The 16,954-nt window shown below is 47.5% G+C and overlaps 1 protein-coding gene across 1 annotated transcript; it reads right to left on the reverse strand.

Annotated features, from left to right (window-relative positions):
- Nucleotides 1–8: 8 nt before the first annotated feature.
- On the reverse strand, nt 9–12,367 carry chrm4a (cholinergic receptor, muscarinic 4a). The gene is made up of 2 exons (XM_047042820.1): nt 12,068–12,367; nt 9–3,235 (listed from the first exon to the last, which is right to left on the reverse strand). Exons 1-2 carry the CDS (start codon nt 12,120–12,122, stop codon nt 1,710–1,712), a joined length of 1,581 nt encoding a protein of 526 aa, XP_046898776.1. The 5' UTR covers nt 12,123–12,367; the 3' UTR covers nt 9–1,709.
- Between the last annotated feature and the right edge of the window lie 4,587 nt (nt 12,368–16,954).

The following is a 16,954-nucleotide window of genomic DNA, read 5'->3' on the forward strand; positions in this document are numbered from 1 at the left end:
TAGTCAGTCCAAGATCTTTATTATACAGGTTAGAAAAGAACATGTTGATCCTCAGGCTCTGTACACTGGCTCAGGGTCTGGGAGGGGGTTGTGGGGGACTCCACCCTATCATGCCACACCACAGCCCCACCCTAGCCTTATAGTCCTAATCTGGAGGGCTATTGTCAGACCGCACCCTGTGTCTTAATCTGGAGGGTTGTTGTTGCAAGATTAAGAACTATAACCACCATTGGCATTTCAAAACAGCAAAAATGTCAATCCATTTACAATGTTTCCAAAAGTCCAAGTTGAAACGACAGATTAGAAATACAATCTCTTAGTTAAGTTTTGCATATACAGACAGTTATATAGTTTATATTCAATTTGTAAAAGTGTGTAAATCACAATTGTAGCACAGGAGAGGTACAAACACTCAGATAGTAAACGCATGAGGAAAGCTGAACTCTGTAGAACGAACAGGAAGCATACAACATTCTGCTATTTACATAAAAGACTCTGGTGGTAGAGATCAATTATATAAAACACGTTAATAATCTTACTCTGTACATCACGGTCACACACATATGTACACAATTTCTTGGACATCTGCATTTGCAGTTCATCCAGGAAGTTTGACACATCCTTCACCGAGACTGGCCTAGAGTTATAGTACCCAACTGCATCTTCAAAACAATTCCTGTTTATGTAGAGGGTTCAATTTTGGTTTTCTTTAATAACTTTGAGAAACATTTACATCATGATCTCCTGATTGAAATGAGAATTATGACCTGTGTTTTCCTGCACGAAAGCACTTAACTAGCACTAGCTCGTTAACCTGAAACCAAGCAACAGGCATTGGCTCAGGAAGTCAGCACACATCGGTAGATCTCAGGCCAGGTGGTTTTCCAACCACTTCTGTCATCATTTGGAACCACATTCTTTTGGAACTAACACAACAGGGGTTGTTTCTCGTCTAGCAAGTCACTGAGACTGGTGGGGGTAAAGGCGTCTTACAGTATTACACCTCCACCACGGTGATGTTACAGTTCTCTGAGGTGGAGCTGTCTGAGAGGCTGGTACGACCAGACTCCTGGGGCTCTCATCCTCTCATCTCCTTTCCTGGTTGTGATGGTTTGGGGCCGAGGGAAGGAGGGAGGGACGGAGGGAAGGAGGGGGAAAGCAAGGGAAGGAAAAGATAGAGAGAAAGGAGGGAGGAGAGAGAAAGTGTTTCTCTCACTCACTGCCTTGTACTGAAGACGATCTGTATTCTCTGTCTCTGAAGGGAGGAATACAGCCAACCCACCAACAGATTCAGAATTCAAGTGTTAATGTCTCATATATGAGGGTTACACATATAACTAGGTCTTAGGCCCAACCCACACACAGCATTGAATGTAGGTGTATGCTGTTCATTAAGATCCGGTCTACACAGTGGATTATGTCTTCTTTGAGGAGAATCAGGGAGATAGAGAGATCTGGAACTACCTCCCATCCTGTCCTTCTGTCCCCGCCTGTATCCCCATCCCCTCCTTTATCCCTTTCTTTCAATCTTCTTGACTCCCTCCTTCTCGCCCACCTCTTCTCTTCTTCTATTTCCCACTATTCTAGTCTGGTCCACATCTTCCCCTTCTTCTTTGTATACAAGATATTGCAGTATAAACCCTCTCCTCAATCCTCAGACTTTCCTGCTCCGTCCCTCATCCCTCCATCCCTCTATTCCTAGGTCCAGCTCATCTGGTGCCGATGTTCTTGTACTGGCACATGAGCAGGTTCTTGAAGGTCTTCTTGAAGGTGGCGTTGCAGAGGGCGTAGCAAGCTGGGTTGATGGTTGAGTTGACATAGCAGAGCCAGTAGCCGATGGCCCAGACCGTGTCTGGCACACAGGACTGGCAGAAGGTGGAGATGAGCACCATGACGTTGTAGGGTGTCCAGGTCAGGATGAAAGCCAGCAGGATGGCGAAGATCGTCTTCGTGACCTTCTTCTCCCGGGCCTCCATCTGCCTCTTCCTCTTCACCTGGCTGCGGGCAATGCTGGCAAACTTTCTTGCCACGGTGCGCGGTCGGTTAACGGGGATGGAGTGGCGTTCCGCCTGCTCATTGGGGGGTACAATCTCGATGGCGGTGATGCACTCGTCCCCTGCCTGCTTTGTCACAATCTTGATCTTCGACCACTTGGAGCCGGGGTTTACTTTGACGGCTGGAGTGGCAGAGGGTGCGGGCGTGGGGGTGGCAGGAGGACAGAGCCCGACCTCTGAAGTGGCCTCGCTGTTAGCACGTTCTTTGGGTTCCTTTGGGGCATTGCTGGCAGTGCTGGAGTCATTGGAGGTCTCCTTCTCCTCGGCGGGGGCGGTGCTTGGCTGGGCCTGGCTGGGTGGGGCCTCCTCCACCCTGCCGTTCTTCAGCGTGTCCTCCAGGGCGGCGCTGCTCTCCAGACTTGGCTTGGCAGTGGAGGGCAGCTGGTTGTTGTTGTTTTGCTTCAGGATGTGGCTCTTGAGTAGCCCTGGGGCCTTCAGCCCCTTCTTCTCCTTCTTAGCCTCAGACTTCTGCTTGGACACACGGCTGCGGCTGGCCAGTGAGATGTGGATGTACAGAACTGTCATGATGACCACGGGCAGGTAGAACGCAGCGATTGCTGTGCCAAAGGTCACCGCCGGGTTGGACAGGAACTGGATGTAGCACTCTCCGGGCGGGACCGTCCGCTCGCCCACGATGAACTGCCAGAACAAGATGGCGGGAGCCCACAGGATGAAGGAGAGCACCCAGGCTGCCGCGATCATCAGGCCCGCCATCTTAGTGGTGCGTCTTGTTGGGTAGCTGAGCGGCTTGGTCACACAAAAGTAGCGGTCAAAACTGATGATGAGCAGGTTCATGACGGAGGCGTTGCTGACCACATAGTCTAGCGCCAGCCAGAGGTCACACACCACCGGCCCCAATGGCCAATAGCCCATGATTAGGTACACCGTGTAGAGGTTCATGGAGAACACACCAATGATGAGGTCAGCACATGCCAGCGAGAACAGGAAGTAATTGTTCACGGTCTGCAAGTGGCGGTTGACTTTGATTGACAGCATGACTAGGATGTTGCCCACCACTGTCACAAAGCTAAGGGAACCCGTTACCAGGGCAATAAACAACATCTCCACTGTCTTGTAGGGGCTGCCAAACCCCGACCCCTCTGTGCCCGTGCAGGTGCCGTTACCCACATCGCAGCTCTGATTGGTCAGGAAGATGTCTGTGGACACGTTGGTAAGTGAATCTGATGAGATAAAGAGAAAGAGAGCAAAACAAGCAAAAAGGAAGTGAGAGAGGCATTCATAATATATGTTTAGTATTGACTATCAATACAAACGATATCTGTCGACAAATCGAAGTGTTGAATCATAACCATGTAAAGAGCACAGCTGTGAGGGCTCTGGTTCTGTGGAGGTGTTTTGCGTAACACATGATTTGTAATGCAGCGGCATGTTAAGGCTCCTTTAAGCATTCTACATTCGATCGGTGTGCATTATTAACCATAGATGGACATCAAACAGGATGGACGCACAGAAATCAACATGTATAACTCTAACGTAGGGTTCTTGTTCTTAACATAAGGATTGTGAGCGCACACACAGAAATGCAGGATCATGTGGCTGACAGAGTCTGTTTATAATGGATGGAGTGTTCTCTCAGTGCCCCCAGTTCATCACACAATGATGTAGACCTCTGCCCTGTGATCTACTATCTGCCCTGCCCAGGTGGCTTCTCCTCTCATTAAGACACCACAGACAGATTAATCAACAGAGATCAGATGTCCCCCTGCAGAAATTCAGCTTGACCTAAAGGTTAATTGTTCAATAATGTCTGAAACAGATCAGATTAAATGCATGGATCAACTTTTCTCTGCATGCTAATATGGAACGCCAGGAGGCAAATATACACACGCACACGCACACACAATGACGTTGATCAGAGAGAGTGGGTAAGCTACTAATTCAAATTATGCAGAATCTCCATGTGTTGAATGGTAATCAGATCAAAACTGAGGCAGAGACTGATCTACATGAAACATTAAGGAACCGTGGATCGTGCTGTTTCTTGAGGTTTCGTCATCATCTGTACCACAAACCAGAGATGGGAAGAAACAAAAAAATACTTTGTTACTGTACTTAAGTAGATTTTTCTGGTATCAGTACTTTACTTCACTATTTATTATTACACCTTTTTACTTTCCCTCCTTAATAAATATTTCACACCAATATCTGTACTTTCTTTTTCTTACATTTTCAAACCAGTTTTGTTACTTTCGTTTTAATCTGCATTTGATGGCATGATCAATATTATTTCTTGTCATTGAACACCCTTTTTCATTTCCTGGCTATCATGCACAACAAACGTAAGCTAATAATGGAGGAAGGCAGAAGGCAACAAGAAGAATGGCTAATGTTATGGATGAGACAGAGGGAGTTACCGATGTCGACATGACTGAGAAAAGAGACATTCCTGATCCCCCCCCCATGGCCATATATGAGGGAGATGTTCAAAATTGTCTGTGTCAAAATGGTTTTCTGGCGAATGCATTGTGTGTCTATATATAGTGTTCTTCTGTACAAATGTATTATTTGAGGTCCAGTTACCAGCATAACACTAAAACAGGTAATGGTTATTTTTTATATGTCAGAGCCCATACTTCTTTACTGTAACTTGAGTGAAAAAGTGTTGTCAGCACTTCAACTTTTATCAGAGTCTTTTTAAACATGAGTATCTGTACTTCTACTTGAGTGAAGGATGTGTGTACTTTTGCCATCTCTGCCACATAACACACATGCCCAAGCACATACAAACACAAACAAACACACACACATAAACAAGCACAAAACACACACACATATAAATACATATATACAAACACACACAAACACATGCACACACGGAAGTTCTCCCTGTAGTATAACAGCTGTAGAGCTTTGTAATGCAAACAGTAAATTGGTCGACTGTGAAAACTCCAGCTGGAAGAACTCCTCAATCAAGAAATTGCTGAAATATTTATCAGTGTCTTTACTGAATCATGAAGAGATATATCATGGAATTGTGTGTACATGAGTGTATGTGAGAATGTGTGTACATGTTGCATGAGGCGTGCACTGAGCGTGTAAAGAAGCTCTTAAAGCCCAGAAGTATCATTATGATGGTTCTTACATGGTCCCTACTGTCTCAAGGTCTGTTCCTACACGCTCCTTACTGCTTCAAGGTCTGTTCCTACACGCTCCTTACTGCTTCAAGGTCTGTTCCTACACGCTCCTTACTGCTTCAAGGTCTGTTCCTACATGCTCCCTACTGTCTCAAAGTCTGTTCCTACACACTCCCTACTGTCTCAAGGTCTGTTCCTGGAGAGATACCATCCTGAAGGTCTCTTCCTGGAGAGATACCATCCTGGGTGGAGTGTAAACAGTAGGATGTCTCTCCAGGAGCAGGGTTGGAGAGAGAACCTACAAATGGGTGTCTCTTCAGGAGCAGAGTTGGAGAGCCCTCAGGTAAATGTTGCAGCATTTCACTATGAGAAGCAGAGGTTCTGAGAGACAGCCCTCTACTGGATGACTGGTGTCATAACGCCCTGAGAGAAGAGCTGAAGAAAGAGGCTCTGCCAGGTGGAAGGTGTCAGGGTGAGAGGAGCAAAGAGTCAAGATTTAGGAAATGCTGTAGGAGTCGGGAGGAAAGCTAGGATAAAGGAGTCAGGATGCAGTAGGTGCTGTAAGAGTCAGGAGGAGAGAGAGGGGCAGCTCCTGTGGGCATGTGGTAGGTCTGTTCTGCTCAGCCATCTTTGAAGTTAAAAATACCTCAGAGGAGATCAAACTGGCTGAAAATCCATATTTCTCTGCGCCAGGGCGGGGGTGCATAAACCATTCTTTTTGATAACAGTCAGACGGAGACGCAGCCTGTTAACATTCAAACGTCGCCCTGACTCCTTCTCTTTCTCTCGCTGGGTCATAGCTTCTTAACTCTTGACTTTTCCTCTCTTTACTAGTACCTCTATTTGTCCCTCTTCTTCCTCATTCCCCCCTCTCCACTCGCTGTTTTTCTCTCACTCTTTTTTTCCCGATATGATCTCTTTTCTCCTTTTTGTTGTCTTCTCTTCTGTCACTATTCTCTGTTTTTCACCTTCCCCCCCTTCGATTCTCACTCCGACCCTGGAGTGGAGTTCACCCCCCCCCCTGCCCCTCCCCCTCTCATCCCCGCCTAGCTCTCTAGCACTGATGTGGGCATTCAGAAGCTCTACAAGACTCAGAGGGATTCTTTAAATAACCCTGTACTGGGAGTGGCAGTGGCTCTGTAACCGTCCACAAATGGATAGAGCATTCTCTCTGTTTCTGGTTTACTCTTTAGTGTTACACTCCTCTCTATACTTCTATCTCTTTTCCCTCTCTTCCCTCTGGTCGGCCTCCAGCTTTCTTACACCCTGCAGGGCCTGATCTTCTGCTGTGTCTGAAGGCTGACAGCTCTGGATCAGAGAGCTGTAAGAGAGGCTGCTTCCTCAGGGCTGGATCCAGGAGGAGAAGCTGCTTCTCGGGTGTTCTATCCAGGTGTATGATCCAGCTGTTAGCTCCAGGTCTTAAAGTGTCTCTGAGATGGAGACCTGCTATGTCCATCTTGTATTAGAATGTCTCCTGTGTGTGTATGTGCGTGTGTGTGTGTGTGTGCGCGTGCGTGCGTGTGTACGGACGACTAGTACCACAGTCTACCATGGTCCTTTAAGTCGGTACTAACCTTAACCCTCCCCCCCTCCCCCATCACTCACCCACCCATCTCCTCTTCCTCTCTACTCCCAATCATTGTCCCCCAACACCCCTCCTCTCCCCATGAAGCCATGAATTACACAACCTACACCCCCCCCCCCTTCCATACTACTCCATATGTGATGAAATATCTATGAACAAGATGATCAATTATCCAAGTGTGTTTCACTGTGAGACCCCAGCTGCACCTGCATCCCACAGGACCTGTTCAACTATTAAATACTGGGATCCATTTTCCATGAGTCTCTGGGATTGTGGGACTTCCTGTCTCTGAGGCAGAGCACCTGAGACTCAAACACTCTGCTGCACACGGACTAGGGAAGGTGTGTGTGTGTGAGAGAGTGAGAGAGAGAGAGAGAGAGAGAGAGAGAGAGAGAGAGAGAGAGAGAGAGAGAGAGAGAGAGAGAGAGAGAGAGAGAGAGAGAGAGAGAGAGAGAGAGAAGAGTGTTACGTTACACATGTACATTACGTTAAAGTATAATGTACATGCTTTTTGATTGTAGAGTAAGTGTTGTGTGCGAAAGTGTGTGCCTGTGTGTATGCATGTGTTCATGCATGTGTGAGTATGTGTGTATTATTGCTTTACATATGGAATTTCTGACTGTAGCATATGTTGTTTGAACAGAACACCTCATTAAGATGTGAGAGTGTGATGGACATGTGATGGAGTGAGTGAGTGAGAAGGTGAGTGAGTGAGAAGGTGAGTGAGAGAGAGAGAGAGAGAGAGAGAGAGAGAGAGAGAGAGAGAGAGAGAGAGAGAGAGAGAGAGAGAGCTGCGGCAGGAAGCTGACTGCACCAGATGCTGTTGAAAAACCCCTTCATATATTACCCAGCAGGCAGGAAAAGGAAGCAGGAAGAATAGAGATTCCCTGAGATCCCAGGGGCTTCCCAAGTCCCAGCACCCTATCTGGCTGGCTGGCTGGCTGTCTGTTCCACTGTGCCTGGCTGGCTGGTCACTGTGCCTGGATAGCTGGCTTGGTGCCTTAATGATTGCTTGGCTGACTGACTTGTTGCTTGACTTGCCATTACCCTAACCTGTATAACTGTAAGACACTCACACACAGTGAGTGTATTCATCAAACACTCTTCACTGACACTAATCATATCACACACTGTATGTGTCAGTGATTTGATTTGATATAAATTGGAAATTAATAAACTGGTATTGTATTGTACTGGTGGCAGACTGCAGTAATCTCAAACAGCCACAAATTACAATCTCACAGGCACAGACAGTAAAATCATGTAACTAAAAGACTGCCTAAAGACTCTGATTTGAGACTACTAAACATTTGCACACATTGTGCATTTAATCCTATAAGAGTATGAATCTCCTGAACGAGAAGAATGCCCTGAAACATCTTTCTAATGGACTCACACACACATTCATAATGCTTTAACACACATACTGTCACAAACACACACACACAGCGTGTATAAAGCATGTAGACAGACTGGCTGATTGGACTTACCGACTTGCTGACTGTCTCACTGACTAACTGACTGACTGTTACAGTACCTGTTATGTCAGCAGCGCTGAGCCAAGAAGCTGGATCCACGAAAAGATCTGTTAGATGTGAGTGTTGGCTCAGCCCTTCTGGAGCATCTGATCTAAGATGGGTGGGGTTTACAGTTTGTCTGCACTGCAGGAGATCTAAGGGAGGACTGACTGACAGACAGCTGGTCTCACTGTGAAGGGGGAGGGAGAGTGGTTAACAGGCAGGGGAGGAGGAGGGAGGGATGCTCATATTGAAGAGATGGGGGGCGGGAGCAGAAGAGGAAAAAGGTAGGGGGACTGGAGGGGAAGGCACACCCCCGTCTGAAGGCAGATGACAGGGTGTGTCTGTGTTAACTAGCTCATCTTGCTGCGCTGAAGTGCGGGAACTCAGCAGAGTACGCTACAGGGTGCATGCTCCACAGAGCCAGCTGCTTCATGTCCGCCACACTCACCTCGGATTATCATTATACTCATTACTAACATACACACGCACACACGCAGATGCACACACACACACAGACACACACCCATGCGGCTGTTGGCAACGCCCAGCCCGCACGAAACCTGGCAGCCTTTCAGAGTCAAATGGAATCAAGAATTAGTGAAAGGTAATCTCAGATGGAAGAACTGCAAGAGAATTGTGTTTTCACATTAGGGAAGGAAAAAGAAAGAGAGGGGGGGAGTGAGAGAGAGAGAAAGAGAGACAGGGAGGGAGATAGACAAGGAGAGCGAGACACACATGACAAGAAGGAGAGATAAAAGAAAGATCCCAGAGGCGGTGGGCGTACATGACAGGAACACAACTACGTGTTGCTATGAAACATTGAGAAGCAAGACACATGCATCAAATCGCACATGGCTCTTTCCCCGCTGGTCTCACTGATTCATGTGACAGCCCCCACTGTGTCCGCACTGGGGCCTGTCAGCTGGGCTGTTGTCTATCTGCACCTCCAACCTCAGTCTTCTCTCCTGCTCTCACATCCAGAGAGCAGCTCGAACAGCTGTCATTCACCAGAGCTGAGGTGCCTCATACCTCCTGCCTCGTCACAGCCTCCTGCCTCTGATGAGTTTATAAATAGAGAGAACGGGAGGAGAGAGGAGAGGAGGGAGACGAGGAGGAACAACTGACAGACCGCCACATAGAGGCACATCTGGTGAGAGGATGTCATGCTCCAACAGGAGCCCAGGACCCACTGGCCTCCATTAGGCCCAAGTCAATCAGAGCATCAGGAGCAAGGTGGTAGACGGTGAGTTTCTCATTTGGAACGCTCCGGGATCACATGGACCCCTACGGTCACTACGGTAACTACAGAATCTGAGAGGCACACAGAGGAAACGAAGCGGAAAGAGGGAGATGAGAGGGACAGATGCGTTTGGGGCAATGTATGTGTACTTGTGTGTGTGTAAGTGAGTGAGTGAGTGAGTGAGTGAGTGAGTGAGTGAGTGAGTGAGTGAAAAAGTGAGAAAGAGAGAGAGAAAGAACGAGAGAGGGAAAGAAAACTTTGGTTTCATGAAATATAAAACATACAGTGTTGTAATTATCAATTTCCTATGACAGTAAAACGATTAGTTCCACAGTGGAGACTCCATAAAACACTCGGTATCAAGACTCTATCAAGACCTACACATGCTATAACCACACAGGTGCATGGTAGGTAGACACACAAGGAATCTGGTCTGGTTTGGATCTTGCCTGGATTGTGTTTAGGTCTGGGTCTGTCACAGAACACACTCTCTCACTCCCCGCCCCCCCCCCCCCCCCCCCTCTCTCTCTCTCTCTCTCTCTCTCTCTCTCTCTCTCTCTCTCTCTCTCTCTCTCTCTCTCTCTCTCACACACACACACAAACACACACACACACACACACACAGAAACACACCATCATGCACAAAATCCCACATGCTCACAAACACTCAGCATGCAATTGACTTGCAGCCACCAACTGATTAAGGTACAGCTTCATCTCTCTGATTCCCCGCACACCACCATGTCTGTTCCTACATCCCTAGCCCCAGTGCTCTATAGCCCAGTGCCCTTGCTCTAGCTCCTTAGCCTGTCTCTAGCCCCAGCTCTCTAGCCCCAGTTCTCTAGCCCCAGCACCCCAGCACTGCAGAGAGCAGAGCCAGGCTGACGCTCTGCGCCAGAGAGTCTGGGTGTGTTGTGTGCCAGCGTGGCCAAACATCTGGGGCTGCTGCACAGTCAGAATCCAGCTCCTGAAACTGGGTTACCAGGAGGGGTGTGTGTGAGAGAGATATTACAACTATGTGTAGGGGTATGTGAGGGTTTGAGTCTGTGTGCATGAGTGTGCGTTGAAGAGATGGTGTGTGTGTGTGTGTATGTGTGTGTATGTGTGTGTGAGAAACAGGGTTGGGAGTGGTGTGACCCCATTACTGTAGTGTTCAGCCAGATAGCTTCCTCTCCTGAGCCAATGGGGAGCATCGTCAAGGTATTTACATCCTGCAGGGTCTGTTAATCAACTGTTCAAGAGCGCAGAGTGTTGGAGCGCCTGCAAAGGGACGTCTGTAAAGGGACGTCTGTAGAGGGCGGGCAAACCTGGCATCCTGGACACCTCATTAATGGATCACACAACCACCAGCATCAGAGCTGAAACCCCTTTCTGGTGTCCTAATCTGGACCAAACATCACATCCCGTCTGCTCGTGTGAACAGGGGTTCAAAACAGATGTTTGTGGTGTAGCAGCTAATATTAAATGAGTCTGGGTTTAAGGGCAACCAGCTAAATGATCCCTATCTACTGTCTGAGTGTCGGTCATCACAGCCAGCTATAGAGCACCGCAAACGCGCTACAGAGAGCAGAGGAGAGGAGAGAGGCGCAGAAAGAAGGAAGGGAAAGAGAAAACGATATGGGTTCCAGAGAGAGGAGAAGAGATACAAAGATAGAAGAGCAGATGAGAGAACATAATCAAATCTACCTTGACCTTAAGCTTTTGTCAATCCCCACCATCACCGCTTCGTCCCCAACAACACTCTGACTATATATCCTATAGTCCTTGCTTACCTGATTGGTGTGTGGCCAGTATAGGCTACTCTCATAAGACCTATTCCCACGGGTTGACCAGTATATGAATACAGTTTATGTGTTCTATTAACGCAGTAACGTGCACAATGGAAGGCATACCACTTTAAATGGACTGGGACGGGAGGTAAGGAGAGCGATCTGTCTAATTGTCTTTGTTATCTACATTTTTTGTATCAATAATTGTATGGATAAAATATGTACAATTATTCTGTTGGATTTTTGGGGGGGTCGGGGGGGGGGGGGCTTGCAAGTGCCCAACGAACAGTGTAGTACAAGCAAACTAATGTTCCTTTTATCTTATTATTCGACTTGTTCTGAAGTCTTTGTCATAGTAGTGCACGCATGAATGCACCTTTCTCTTTTAGGTGCGTTTTTCTCAACAAAACCGCAACACTGATAGGACAGATTTGACAGTTTATCAAGCGCACCAGAGAAAGTGCGCTCGCGGTTTTTTTTACGGTCAGTTGCACGCTTTATGTGAACATAATGGAAATCAAGATGGCCAGAAATAGATAGCCTACATTTATAAACTCACGTAAATACATGAAAACGTCTCTTTATGTAGGCTAAGTGAAATTTAATTTGAATGTGAAACAGCAATCCCGCAGTCATGTGAATCTAGAAATTATTTTAGAAGCTATTTAACCAAGCTTTTTAACGCAAAATGTAATCCTCTGCACAGTACATTTTACCCCGTATTCTCTGGGTTATATTAATATGTTGCTTCAATAACAGGAAGAAAATTAAAAATAGAAAAACAAATTGTGTATGATAACTTACTGTTAAAGTTCCAGGGCGCGAGCCCGCCAGGTCCTGTGCCGTTAGTGGTGTCCATTGCGCATGCTGTGGAAGGCTTTCAGCCCGTGGAAATCCCTCTCAGTCTCACTGGAAGTTTTCCCTGTCAGAGAGTGAAAGCGCTGTCCTCATGTTGTGAGATTTCAAAATTATTATTTTCTTGTTGTTAAGCACATCGCACGCGTTCACGTCAGAGTCTTTAAGGACAGCATGATACTATTCCAAATCACTGTTGACCGGTGCGTACCGCGAGACCAGGCGCAAAGCTTCTGTCTCAAGCGGACTCCCGCCAGATGTGCCCCTTTCCGCGAGACTCTGATTTCCAAGTTTGCAGGCTCGCAGACATCGAAAGAGCGGACCGTGAATGATGTCATGTGAGTCTAACCAATCACCTGACGGGCCTGTGTCGGTGCGCTTTCGCTCAGTCGTCGTTTTGCAGTTCAGAAAACGGGTGCGAACTGCTCCAGCTCAGCAACTTAATCTCCACACAGTCAACATTTAAAGTGGTCATAAATTTCAGTTCAGTAGGCTACACTTCAGTTTAATACAATGAGGGTTATAGAACGTTATAATTGATTAAAAAAACTAGTTTCCACACGGTAAAACAGGATAACGGAATTGTGGGGTCCAAAAGACGCACATTACTTGGAACAGTCCCTGTTCTTGTTTCAGCACCGGGGGAGCGGACAGCTCCTCTGTCGGCGAAAAACGGTTGGTAAACCGTGTGCGGTAGGCTATTTCCCCGTACACACTCGCCTTACATGATCAGCTGCCAATCACACATCTAGTCCTCAGACAACCCAAATGGTGTTGTGGGCTAGCTAGAGTAGAAGTGAGAGAGACTAAAGCACCATTTCCTCCAAGCTCGCTCCCTGTCGGTTCAGAGGGCTTTGCGCTGTAACAAGAATCTCGTCGTAAGTTTGTGAGTGCATCTGAGAAGGATGTTTGGCTGTTTGACTAACTATTTTAGAGTCAATCCAACCACTTCAGCAAGGAGGGAAAATCAGGAGTTTCATGTAGAATCATGTAGCCAATGATTCTCCTCCCCATGGTCTAGGATCTAGAGATCTGGGATCTTCCCTTTCTCTCATATCTCTCTCGCTTTCTTTCTTTCTCTCTTTCTTTCTGACATGATTGTGCAATAAAGATACTTACAAAGAATCATGTACCCAATTTGTGTTAGATCAGATAGAAAAAAATTCATTATGTGCATTTTCTGTAAACAACATTCCATATCCCTACAGGACCCTTAATTACTGCAATCTCACAAAAGTCAAACTAATAAACAGATCTATGACCATTCTGTGTATTATTCATAATTACTCAGGTGTGTGTGATAATAGACCATTAGACTAGGGTCTCTCTGCTGCAGTATTCCCTGGGGGACCCCTTTGGCCTGTTTCATTAGAGGGATCTGGTTGTTTGTACCCTCCCTTCTCTGTCCTGACACTGGAGGAGCTCCCCCCCTCCCTCCCTCCCTCCCTCCCTCCCTCCCTCCCTCCCTCCCTCCCTCCCTCCCTCCCTCCCTCCCTCCCTCCCTCCCTCCCTCCCTCCCTCCCCCTCCCTCCCTCCCTGCCTCCCTCCCTGCACACCACCACCCAGCTGACCTGTGCTTATGTCATCCTGGCAGGAAGGAGCGGCAGCATGTGTGTGCGTGCACGCGTGTGGGCGCTCTTTGAGATGGTGGGCTCTTATCTGAAATGATAGACACACTGGGGGCGGACGGCCATTTTTGATGTTCCAGAGTCACTCACCAGCCAGCTGGAAAACAGACTCATTAAGCACAACAAGAACTTGTGCAGGAGACTCCTGTGTCAACAGTTTAGTTTGGTCTGCCAGGCTATGATTTCCCCGTCACTTGGTGTCCATGGATGGTTGAAATACTTCTCCTGGCCTCTACTCTCCTCCCCTCTCCAGTCTTGTCCTGTCCTGGCCTCCCCTTCTCTTCTCTGTATTATTCTCCAGTGACCCCTCTTTGTTCCTGTTGATTAATAAAATATCCCAGCCCCTCCCCAGTGGAGCTCCATGGTGTCTTCTGAGGAGAGTGAGAGAGAAAGACCCTCCCACATGTTAACACACCCTTTGACAGGCTGAGACAGCTTCACACCTGAACTTGCTGTTTACTGTGGAGATGTGATACTGATCAAACACCAGGTCGACACACACACACCCGCACACACACCCACACCCATAAACACACACACAGCGTGTAAGCTCTCTGTGGAAGGGTGCAATCCTGGTTGTCATTCACAACCCATCCTCCACAGTCCTATGTACTTTCAAGCTTTATTCATACGGTCATTCATATATAAAAACATCCCCCCCTCTTTCTCTAACTCCCCCTGACCTTCCACCTCCCCACATCTCTCTAAGCCTTCTCCCGTCCATGCCAAATACTCTGGCTAAGTCCCTTCACTCCATCCCTCGAACCCTTATACCATTCTATCCCAGTCCCACAAGCCTCCAGATCCACCCCCTGTTCCCACACTCCTCCCCCATCCCGACATCGCTTCTTCCCTCCCAATAGGCCTATTATCCTCTTATTAAAGATGGATGCCACTTCCTCTCAGTCCTGCCTGCTACAATTACCCAGCAGGCCTCTCTCCTGAGAGCCTGTAATCACCCTGATCAAATTAGACCCACTCCTGGGGGAGGAGGGGGAGTAGAGGGTAGAGGAGAGGAGGTGAGTGGGGAGGGAGATGAGGAGAGGACAAGAGCGAGGAAGGGAGGTGAGAAGTGAAGAGGAGTGGATATATGAGGAAAGGATACAAGGGCAGCTTGCCATAATATAAAAATTGCTACATGTTTACTTTTCTAACATTAATCTTATGGTAACCCTATCTGACACAAAACCTTCACCCAAAACAAAAAACCTATCAGGTGTAACAAACTTTTGGTTTTATTTCCAAAGGTAAATGTCGGTTGAAATATCTGAGTGATCTTTAAAAGCTGCTGAGTCGTGACTCGTGGCAGTGTGAACCCGGTTGCCTCCAGAGACCAGTCCTGTTTACCAATCAGCACAGAGATGAGTCAGGCTGCATCTCACCTCCTGACAGGACGTGTCAGAAACAGACGAACACAGACCCGTCACGGCTGGGAGGACGTGGAGGGAGAGCCGGAGAAGAGGGCAGGAGGTCTGGGAGAAAGACTGTTAGGGGGAGAAGGATTTGGAGAGGTGCTACCAACACCATCACCATCACCATCCTCATTAACACAAACACCATCACAATCACCATCAATGTAAACACCATCACCAACACACCAACTCTCACCCTTACCAACACAAACACTGTCAACACCAGCACAAATACTTTCACCAACACCATCTCCAACACTTAACACCTTTACCAACACCAACACCACCACCAGCACTGACACCAACACCATTACCTTTATTGACACCGTCACCAGACCAGCACCATTAGCATGGCAGCACAACACCAGTGAGGAGTCCAGCACCACCATATCAGCAGCATTTCAATGTGTGGATGAGGTTCAAACACAACACCATCAAAGATGTGGCTACTGGCCTCCATGCTGCCCTGGGGCTGAAACAGAACACACTGCCCCCTGCTTTCGGTCAGACACACACACACACAAACACAAACACACATCTACACACACACCCGCACAAAGACATTCATCAAGACACACACAACTCCACATACGCTCATAACACACACACAACCCGCCCCCTCGGTAGCAGGGTCAGATTGCCTGCAGCAGGGTCATCCCAACATGAGCTTCTGCTGTCAGAAAAAAAGTATCCACCGCCACAATCCTTATATCACACTGCTGACACACTCAGGGCTGGGGGGCTGTATGGGTTGAGGGTTGTGTGTGTGTGTGTGTTTTACCCTCTGTGGGTGATCTCATGAAACAGACTTCACACACTAGTGACATTTATAAAATGAAAGCCACATCATAGAGTAGAGGAGGGGAGAGAAGAAAAAGAAGAGGGGAGGTCAGGGGAGGGTAGGGACAAGAGCTGTGTCGTCTCTCTGAACAGAGCAGTTCATTAGCCAGTGTCAGTGTCAGCACAGAGAGGCCTGGGTGGCTGTACACCATAGCAGTCAATCTCACTGAGAGAGATATATAGAACTCCATATCCCAGGGGGGCACTTGTCCATGAACATTTCTTGGAAGCCAAATAACCAAATGAACACATTTCAAGGTTTTAGAATGGGAGCCTGAAATCTTATGGTTCTAGAAGAAGAGAACAAGGCTCTTAAGGAAATCTTGAAGAACACTTCCTTTATATCCTTACTTATTCTTGGGGGATTAAGTAAGTCAATGATATGAAGGAGGTGGTTGGTTCTTTGGCAGAAGGCGGAGGTTGGAAGCTAATCATAGTCCTGGTCCATCTATAACAGCTACATCCTATTTTGTTTCATGTAAAGGTCCAGCAATGTGCTCCTTGACCGAGGGGCTGAATGATTAAGCAGATATCTGCCTCTGGGTGTATGGATCTCTGTGTGTCTGGATCTTTGTGTGTGTGTGTCTGGATCTGTGTGTGTGTGTGTGTGTGCATTGGAGTTCTCTCCCCAGGAGAGCAGTAAATCTACCAGCGTTCTACAACAATCAATACACAGCGGACCATCCTCTTCAAAAGTGTGCACATGTGAGTGTGTGGGTGCTTGTGTGTGTGGGGAGAGCTATTGATACAGATATCAAGAAACGGATGGACCTAGAACATAAACTAGTTTGAGTTGAAAAAGGTGCCGCCTGTGTCATTGGTCAGTGTAGGCAGTGGTGTGTGTGTTCCTCAGGTAGTCCCCATCTTCAGCACCACTGTTCCTTTAATGTTGCATTTGTTTCAGAGTGAGCCAGGCCTGGGTCCCATCCTGCTCTGATGTCAGCAGGAGGCCTGGG

The sequence above is a fragment of the Hypomesus transpacificus genome, chromosome 19 (assembly GCF_021917145.1).
Source record: "Hypomesus transpacificus isolate Combined female chromosome 19, fHypTra1, whole genome shotgun sequence".
NCBI classification, from domain to species: Eukaryota; Metazoa; Chordata; class Actinopteri; order Osmeriformes; family Osmeridae; genus Hypomesus; species Hypomesus transpacificus.

Coding starts and splice junctions, on each gene's coding strand:
- chrm4a (XM_047042820.1), bottom strand. CDS start 12,122: ATGGACACCACTAACGGCACAGGACCTGGCGGGCTCGCGCCCTGGAAC. Junction 3,236..12,067: donor CGCGCCCTGGAACTTTAACA/GTAAGTTATCAT, acceptor TTATCTCATCAG/ATTCACTTACCAACGTGTCC.